General features: G+C 37.1%; 1 protein-coding gene across 1 annotated transcript in view; it reads left to right on the top strand.

Annotated features, from left to right (window-relative positions):
* Positions 1-2069, top strand: part of LOC104858169 (olfactory receptor 1J4) — a 156814-nt gene extending 154745 nt beyond the window's left edge. Inside the window, exon 2 of the mRNA XM_033759073.1 lies at positions 1127-2069. Coding sequence (XP_033614964.1) covers positions 1127-2069 — 943 coding nt within the window. The remainder of the gene's footprint in view (positions 1-1126) is intronic.
* Positions 2070-10139: the final 8070 nt, after the last annotated feature.

Below are 10139 nucleotides of genomic sequence, written 5' to 3'. Positions count from 1 at the left end.
ATATAAAACCTGGATATTCTGATGAATGAGGAATATGATTCCTCTTAGGAGCATGGATTCTGTCAGGCAGATATGCATCAAGATTCCACCTGTAATAATTAATTGAACATTTCAATACTCTCATTTTTTTTCATTGTTAAATGGATATAATACCCATTTATTAGGGTTACGGCGAAGATTTCAGCAGAAAGTACACAGCTGGCACTGTTATTAATTTAGTTTCAAAACCTGGCACAACACATAGTTGGATTTTGCTTCTTATTCCATTTTGCCAGTCTATTTCTCTTGATTGGTGAGTTGAGGCCCTTGACATTGTTGGTTATAACTGATATGTACTGACTTATTATAGACATGTTATTGGCCTTTTGTCAACTCTTTTTACTTTTTCACCTTCTCCTTTTAGTTTCTTGCCTTGCCTATTTGATTTGCTCTGTTGGGCCTCATGGTGGTGTTGTCTTCATTGTCTTTTCTGGCTTGAACTCTTTGGGTGACAGATAATTTTAAATGCCTCAGAACATGCAGGATCTAGCCAATGGCGCTGTAAGCTGAACAAAGCTTTAGTGACTAAGTCATAGTGGTTCTATTTCAAGTTAGGGAACTTTGTATTACTTTTAAAGGAAATAGCTGGTAACCATCATTTCACGAAGAGAAGCTAAGTCATACTGCAGAAAACAAAATAAATAAATAATACTGAGCAATTTCAAAATGACTGATACCCATTTCCTTGTGCCTAGTTCATATTTCAGAGTAAATCTCTGAGGTTTGAATTTGGCTAGATACAAAGACAGAAACCCCTTCTATGTAGAGACTTTGCATTTTATGTGCAGTACTATGCACTCAGGAAATCAGAACGTGGGTGTAGTGACTGGGACAAAGCTTCTGCTAAATAAATACGTGTTGAAGAAAGAATTAGTGACCTTTTGTTTCTTTTAAAAGACACCATTTAATGTGAGGGTTTGATGAATCTTTGGAGCTAGAATGGGAAGATTTATGATTCGTGCACCAAATGTGAGAAATAAACAGAAGTAGAGCTAAGAATTTTCACACCAGGAAGGAAATTGCTATAATGTTATGGCTGTGTTCACTGTCATCTTTCACTTTCTCCCATTCCAGACAGAGAGCAGAGCAGTATGAAAAAGGAGAACCACAGCTGTGTGTCCGAGTTCCTCCTCCTGGGGCTCCCCAGCCAGCCAGACCATCAGGCTATGTTCTCTGCCCTGTTTCTGGTCCTGTACCTGACCACGGTGCTGGGGAACCTGCTCATCATCCTGCTCATCAGGCTGGACTCCCGCCTCCACACCCCCATGTACTTCTTCCTCAGCCACCTGGCCTTCTCTGACATTTCCCTTTCCTCTATCACAGTTCCAAAACTGCTGATGAATATTCAGGCTCAGCAGCAATCCATCTCCTATGAGGAGTGCATTTCTCAGATGTATTTTTTCATTCTTTTTGGCTGTCTTGACAATTTCCTTCTGGCAGTGATGGCCTATGACCGGTATGTGGCTATCTGTCATCCACTGCACTATGTTTCTGTCATGAGAGAGGGGCTATGTGTCTTGCTAGTAGTTGGGTCCTGGTTTTTCTGTTGTGTCCATGCCCTGTTGCACACCCTCCTCTTGGTCCAACTGTCCTTCTGTGCTGAAAAAATCATCCCCAACTTCTTCTGTGACCTCACTGCTCTCCTGAAGCTGAGCTGCTCAGACATCTCCCTCAATGAGCTGGTCATCTTCACCGAGGGAGGGATGCTGTTCATCTTGCCTTTGAGCAGTATTCTGGGCTCTTACATCTGTATAGGAACCACTGTCCTGAGGGCGCCCTCCACTAAGAGAATCTACAAAACCTTTTCTACTTGTGGTTCCCATCTCTCTGTGGTATCTTTATACTATGGGACAATTGCAGGTGTTTACTTTTTCTCCTCATCACAGGATTCCAATGACAAGGATATAATTTCGTCTGTAATTTATACAGTAGTTACACCCATGCTCAATCCCTTCATCTACAGCCTGAGGAACAGAGACATAAAACAGGCCCTTGAAATGTTTGTCTACAAGGTCAAGTTCCATAAATGACGTTAATTCCATTTATTTTAGTCAAGAGCTCTGTGAAGTATATTTCCTAAAATTATTGTATAGTTGGCTACTCCACACAATGTTTGTTTTTTATGTTCAGTGCTCTTAATATGTCAGGTAGATCAAATTTGTTTTTTGGGTTATTATATCTTTTGTATTCTTAATAAATTTTTCCTTATTTATTATCTATTGTAAGATGTATAAAATTTTGTGTGTAACGTGTTGAACCATTATAATTGTGGATTTGTCTTTTTCTGCCTTTAGATCTATCACGTGTCATTTATGTATTTTTAAAACTCTTTTATAGAGGGCACATCAACTTAGTATTATGATTTATTTCTGGTGGACTGACTTTTTGGTGTAGTTGTGTGCTGAAGTGCGATGAAGTTCATTATGATTAACCCTTCCCAGCTCTTTTAGGACAATTTTGTTGGTAGTTCAAAATCAGCCATCGTGTCAATAATTACATCATGGTAATGTCAAATCCTACAGATGTTCATTATTTATTTGGCAGCACACGAAATTATTATAATTAGAGGGTATTTCACTTGATTTTTATTGATGGCTTCTACCCTAACATATTGATGTAGGGGGAAGAGATGTAACTCCCAAACCTACTAGATATCCAAAACCTGAGTTGGTGTTCTCTAAAATTGAAGAATAAATGCTAGGGACTGTAAGAGTAGGAAAAATTTATTGAAAGAAAGAAAGTAACTGTCTAAGAAATGCAGAAGAGGAACTGGAAAGTTGGTTGCCCATCCACCCCATTTCTCAAAGATGTTTTATATGGCTAAGCCATGTAGTGATGCAGGTACAAAGTTGGACAAAACTATATGACCCAATGGAAAATTACAAGGTCGGTGTGAGGTGGAGCTAAACCATGACCAACCTAGGTTGGAGATTGTTTCTTTTAAAGTTTAAAATACCTCACCCCAAGCTCTTCTTGACTGAGAGTTTTTGTTGAAAAGTCTGTTGTGAGTCTGATGGACCTTCCTTTGCATGTAATTTGTTTCTTTTCTCTAACTCTTTGTAGTATTTTGTTCTTCTCTTTGGCTTCCAAGATCTTGACTATTATATGTATAGGTGTAGATTTTTTTCTCATTGAGTTTGTTTGTACATTTAGGGATACAGTACAGTTACATTCATCATTGGGGTCTTGTACATTTATATGACAGGTCTTGGTTCTCATTTTTTCCTCCTTATCGCTGCCCTCCCTTCAACCCCTCCTCCCTTCCCTATTTACAAATACTTTGTTTCCATTTTTTCCTTGTCTCATATTTTTTTCTTTTCCCCTATTTCCTTTCCCCTACCCTTCCCACTTCCCCTACACATTTAGCCCTTTTCTTCCTATTTCACATTGTCAATTACCTCATTAAGATCTTATGTACAGTTATCATTTTTATAACAAAAATTGTTCGATATTTACACATTTGTGACTTGTTTATTTCACTTAAGAGTATGGCCTCAATATGCAGCCATTTTCCTAAAAATGATTCTAATTTTTCATTCTTTATGGCTGAGTAGTATTCCATTTTATAGAAAAACCACTTCTTCTTTATCCAGTCTCCAACTGATGGGCAATTGAGCTGTTTTCAAGTTTTAGCTATTACAAACTGTGCCAGTATAAACATGGGTGTGCATATATCACTGTAGTATGATTCTTTTAATTCTTTTGGGAAGATATCAGCAGAGTGGTAGCTGGGTCAAATTCTAATCCTAGTTTTTTGAGGTATATTTCAATTTTTTGGATGCTATTGTGAAAAGTATTATTTGCCCCATTTCTCTCTCCACTGAGTCTGTTTTTTCTGCACAGGAAATGTATTGATTTTTGTGCATGGATGTATCCAGCTACTTTACTAAATTTGGTTAAGTCTAGAAGATTTTGTTAGCATTTTTGGAGTCTTTTATATAGAGTATCATGTGCTCTGCAAATATTGATAATTTGAGTTCTTCATTTCCTAACTTTATTGAGTTTATTTCTCTTGTCTAAATGCGGTGGCAAATTTTTCCAAAACTATATTGAACAGGTATAGTGATAGTAGACATCCTTTTCTTCTTCCTGATTTTAATGTGTAGGATTTCAGTTTTTTGATGATTTTTCCATCATTTTGGCTGTTCATTTTTCATAGATGGCTTTAATCAGGTTGAGATGGAGACAATCTATTCCAATTTTTTGGAGGGTTGTTTTCATAAATGTGAGTTGGATTATGTCAAATGCTTTTTCTACATCTATTGAGATAACTATATGGTTTTTGTTCTTGGTGCTATTAATATAGTATACTATATTAATTGATTTGCATATGTTGATCCATTCTTGGATCCCTGGGATGAATCTGCCTTGGTCAGGGTGTACTATCTCCTTGAAGATTCCCTGTATTCTATTTCCAGTATCTTATTGAGAATTTTTGCATCTATGTTGATTAATGAGATTGGCCAATAGTTCTCTTTTTTGGTTAAGTCTTTCTCTGCTTTGGGGATCAAGGTGATGCTTGCTTACGAGAATAAACAGGAGTATTTCTTCCCTTTCAATTTCATGAAGAGTTTATTTTTTTATTTAGTTGATTTTATTTAGAGCTTTTTTGTTTTTTTTTTTTCTTTTTACATTTCAGAGCATTACACAATTACATTTCTCATTTTCCATGTAGAGCTTAAATAATAATGGCAGTAGTACCTCTCTAAATGTCTTGTAGAATTCAGCAGTTAAGCCAACAGGACCCAGGCTTCTTAGTTTATAAGTTTTTAATTGTTTTCAGTTTCATTGATTCATATTAGACTGTCTAGAATTTTACATCATCTTCATTCAACTTTGATAATTCATACATATCTAGGAATCTGTCCATTTTTCTGTGTTTTCTGTCTTATTGACATATAGATTCTTGAAATAGGTATTGATGATCCTCTGGATTTCTGCTAGGTCTATTGTAATTTCACCCCTTTCATTCCTAATGACAGGCATTTGGACACCCCCCCCTTTTTATAAGGTTGGCTACATTTTTGTCAATTTTGTCTATTCTTTTGAGGAACCAAATCTTTGCTTCGGGTGTGTGTGTGTGTGTGTGTGTGTGTGTGTGTGTGTTGTTCTCTTAGTCTCCATTGCATTAATTTCTGCCTAGATCTTTATTACTTCCTCCCTTGTATGAGCTTTGGGTTAGTTCTGCTCCTCTTTTTCTGAAAGTGTGAGGTTCAGCATCAGTTTAGTCAATTGAGCTTGCTGTTTTCCTAATATCAGTATTCACTGCTATTAATTTCCCTCATATGACTGATTTAAATGTGTCCCATAAATTCATATATGCTGTACTGAAGTTGTCATTTAATTATAAGAACTGTCTGATTTCTTAATTTCTTCAATGATCCACTGGTAATTTAGAAGTGTGTTCTTCAGTTTCCATGTGTTTATGAAAATCTTGTGATTTATTTTGCTATTTACCTCCAATTTCATCCCACTATGGTCTGATAATATACATGGGATAATTTCATCTCCTTTGCACTTACTTAAACATGATTTATGAATGAATATATGTTCTATATTGGAGAATTATCCATGTGCAGCTGGAAAGAATGTGTATTCTGATTTTTGTGGGATGGGATACTCTGTAAACATCTGTTAAGTTCATTTGTTGAAGAGTTTGAGATCTACTATTTCATATTTTTATTTGGTCAGGTTGATCTATGTATTTCTGACAATGTGGTATTGAGGTCCCCCACTACTATTGTATTAGTGCTTACATGATTGTTCTTGTCTATAAACATTTGTTTTATATAGTTGGGCACACTAATGTTTCATGCAAATATATTAATGATTGTCATCTCTTCCTCTTGAACTTTTCCCTTTACAAGGATGTAGTGTCCTTTTTTGTCACTCTTAATCAGTGTTGGTTGGAAATCCACTTGATCTTCAAAGAGGATAGCTACTCCTGCTTTTTTGGGGGGGGCTCCTGTCACATAGAGTATTGTTTTCCACCCTTTAACTTTCATTCTATGAGTTTTTTTAGAATTGAGTGTGTTTCTTGAATGCAGCATATTGTTGGCTCTTGCTTCTTGACCCATTCTGCCAGTCTATTACTTTTGATTGGTGAATTGATACCATTACCATTAACTGATAGGTATTGACTTACCTTTCTCATGACTTTTTCTTTTTGTTTAATTCTCCCCCTTTGCATTAATTTCTTCTTGTGTGTCATGGATTCATTCTGCTGGGCTTTCTGAGATTATGATCCTCATTGTCTTTTCCTAGAATATTGTTTAAAATGTTTTGAATTGCTGTGTGTATGACGTTCCTAAGGTGCTCTTTGTCATAAAAGTATCTCATTTCTCCACCAATTTTGAAAGATAGTTTTGCAGAGTACATCAATCTGTGTGGGAGGCTGTTTTCCTATAGGGCATGAAATATGTCACTCCATGCTCTTCTTCACTTGTGGATTTATGTTGAGAGAAGTCTGCTCTGATTCTGGTGGGCTTTCCTTCGTACCTGATTTATTTCTTTTCTCTAACTGCTTATAGTATTATTTTCTTCTGTTGGGTTTCTTGAGTTTTAACTATAACACACCCATGTGTAGTTTTTTTTTTTTATCATGGCTACTTGGAGTCCTTTAAGCCTCACTTATGTGTATGTCAAGTTTTTTTCCTCCTCTTGGGAAGTTTTCTGCCATTACTTTTGTGAAGTTTTTTTTGTTTGTTTGTTTGTTTTGTACTGGGGATCGAATGTTGGTCCTTGTGCTTGCAAGGCTGGTGGCAGAACCACTGAGCTAAACCCCCAGCTGTGAAGTTTTTTAATATCTTATGCATTCTCTCCTATTTCTTCATAGTCTCTAATCAGTCTTATGTTATTCTTTGCATTATCTAGCAGCTCTTGGATTGGTTTCTCATGGTCCCTTACTATTTTTAAGAAATTTTTCCTTTCCTGGTCACTAATTGCAATCCATCTCCTATGTTTGAAATTTTATCCTCACATTGGCTCATTCTTCTGCATAAATGTTCACTGAAGTTTGTATTCTCTTGGAAATTTGTTTGCATCTGTTTTATGGATTCCATTTATTTCATATGTTGGGATTCCTCCATATTTCTCAGCTCCTCTATTTTTTCTCTGTATCCACTCTAGATTTATTAATCATGCCTTCTACTATGGGCATAGTCTCTGTTGAGAAATATTCCTCATGTCATTTTTTTCCAGGTCCTCTTTCATTCATACGGAGTCCAGGTGGTTGAGTATCAGATTGTTCCGTCTCATTGCCTTTGGGGTTGCCTTAGGTGATCTGGAAGTCTGGTTTTGATACTTATTTCCATGTCTTCTCATTTCAACAGATGCAGCCTTCTGTGCTTTTCTTGAGGCAGCTCTTTGCTCACTCAGTGGTCTTCAATTCTCAGTAATCCATCGAGCAGCCTTTACTCTACTGCTCACCAGTACATCAATTCCTAGGCTTAGAATGGTGGCCTTCTATATCCCTGAGCTAACCTGTTGTCTGGGTGGGCTCCTGTCTTGGGCCTGTGCACACTTTGTATGGTATCTAGGTGTGCCTCTTGCTGTGACCCCTATGTAGCTATTGTAGGGGGGTCACTTCGGCTAGGGGTATGTATCCTAGTTCCTGTTGTCTGCATAGGCTTCTTACTAGAGTCTTAATGCACTTATCAATGGTATCAGGGCAAGCCTCTTGATGTTGCTTTTGTGTCTGTGTAGTTCTTTTCCAGGTGGGCCCTTGGCTGTGGCCTATGGTATGGCAGGTCTCTGTCTGAGGGTTGTGCACCTGTGCAGCTCTTTTCTAGGTGGGCCTGTGGCTTGGGCAGTTATGCCTGTTTCTCTGGGGTCAGATTGCGCCCCTTGCTGGGATCCTCCTACAGCCATGATACTCTGGTCCACACAGCTGCTTCCCCAGATCTGCATGCACTTACCAGTGATATGCTGGGCCTCACTCACTGTTTTCCTAGTATGTGCATTTATTGCTATGAATTTATCACTTAGAACTGCTTTCATTGTATCCCATAAATTCCTGTATATGTACTGGCATTACCATTAAATTGTAAAAACTGTCTAATTTCTACTTTAATTTCCTCTGTGATCCATTGGTTGTTAAGAAGTGTTATTCAATTTCCATGTGTTTGTGAAGTTCCAGCAGTTTCTTATGCTATTGGTTTCCAGTTTCATTGCACTACAGTCACATAATATACACAGGATCACTTCACTTCCTTTTCATTTACTTAAACATGTTCTGTGAACTAATATATCGTCTATTTTGGAGAATGACCAGTGTGCAGCTGAAAAAAATGTATATACTCATTTTCTGGGGTGAAACACTCGACAGACATCTATTAAGTCCATTTGTTCAAGGCGGGCATGGTGGCACACTCCTGTAATCCCAGCACTCAGGAGGCTGAGGCAGGAGGATCGCTGTGAGTTCAAGACCAGCCTGGACTACATAGTGAGTTCCAGGTCAGTCTCAACTACATAGTGATACTCTGTCTCAAAAAAAAGTCCATTTGTTCAAAAGATAGGTTCAGTTCCAATATTTTGTTGTTGATTTTTTTTCTAGATGATCTGTCTATTTGTAACAGTGGGCTATTGATGTCCCCCACTAAAATTGTATTAGGGCTTATTTGATTTTTCATGTCCCTTAATATTTGTCTTGTATAGTTGGGGGCATTATATATTTATGATTTTCATCTCTTCCTCTTGAATTGTTGCCTTTACAAGAATGTAGTGACCTTCTTTGTCTCTCTTAATTACTTTTGGTTTGAAATTTATTTTGTCTGTAAATAAAATAGCTACCCCTGCTTTTTTCCAGGCTCCTGTCTCATGCAGAACTGTTTTCCATCCTCTTTACTTTCAGTCTATGAGTTTCTTTTTGAACTGGGTGCATTCCTTGTATACAGCATATTGTTGGATTTTGCTTCTTAATCTATTCTGCTAGTCTGCTTCTTTTGATTGGTGAATTGAGGCCACTAACATTGATGATTATAACTGTTATGTATTGACATCCTTTCGTGTTATTTTCCTGTTGTTGAGTTTTTTAAATACTTTTCTACCTCTTTAATTTTTTGCTCTGTTGGGCTTCATGGAGTTATGACCTTCATTATCTTTTTCTAGGATATTGTTTAGAATTGTGTGCAGTGCTGGTTAGGTATTCATGAAGATTTTCTATGGAAGGATCTTATTTCCTTATCAAATTTGAAAGAGAGTGTTTCAGGATACATCAGTCTAGGATGGAGGTTGTTTTCTTTTAGGGCTTGAAATGCCTCACTCCAGGCTCTCCTCGACTTGAGGGTTGGTATTGAAAAGTCTGCTGTGATTCTGATGGGCTTTCCTTTGCATGTGATTTATTTCTTTTCTCTAACTGCTTGTATTATTTTGTTCTTCTGTTGGGTTTCTGGGATCTTGACTATTATATGTCTATGTGTAGATTTTTTATCATGTGTAGTTGGCATCCTATATGGCTTACTTTTCTGTATGTCGAATTCTTTTCCTCTGCTTGGTAAGCTTTCTGTCATTACTTCTGTGAATGGTTTTTAATGTCATTTGTACTTTCTCCTGCTTTTTCGTGGATTCCTATCTGTCTTGTGTTATTCTTCTTTGAGTCATCTAGTAGCTGTGGGATGGATTTCTCATGTTCCCTGACTATTTTAAGAGATCTCTCTTTTCGTGGTCATTAATCACTATCTTGTCTTCTAAATCTGATATTCTGTCTTCACATTGGTTCATTCTGCTACAAATACTTTTAATAGCATTTTTTTTTATTGAGTTTATTGGTACATTTAGGGATACAGTACAGTTACATTCATTGTTGGGATCATGTACCTTTACATGGCAAGTCTTGATTCTCATTTTTTTCCCCTTACCTCTGCCCTCCCTTCACCCCCTCCTCCCTTCCCCATCTACAAACACTTTATTTTCATCTTTTCATTCTCTCACATTTTTTTCTTTTCCCTTTTTGTTCTTCCCCTACGTATCACACCTTCCCTACATCTTTAGCTCCTTTCCTCCCATTTCTAAATGTCAGTAATCTTATTAGAATCTTATGCATTGTTGCAGAATATTCACACCAGGGAAACTATTCGGTATTTACACATGTGGGACTTATT

This window comes from Fukomys damarensis, unplaced genomic scaffold, assembly GCF_012274545.1.
Source record: "Fukomys damarensis isolate Sample0158 unplaced genomic scaffold, DMR_v1.0_HiC HiC_scaffold_36, whole genome shotgun sequence".
NCBI classification, from domain to species: Eukaryota; Metazoa; Chordata; class Mammalia; order Rodentia; family Bathyergidae; genus Fukomys; species Fukomys damarensis.
Note: the sequence above shows the minus strand (reverse complement) of the source record. Positions and strands in the feature narration are given on the sequence as shown.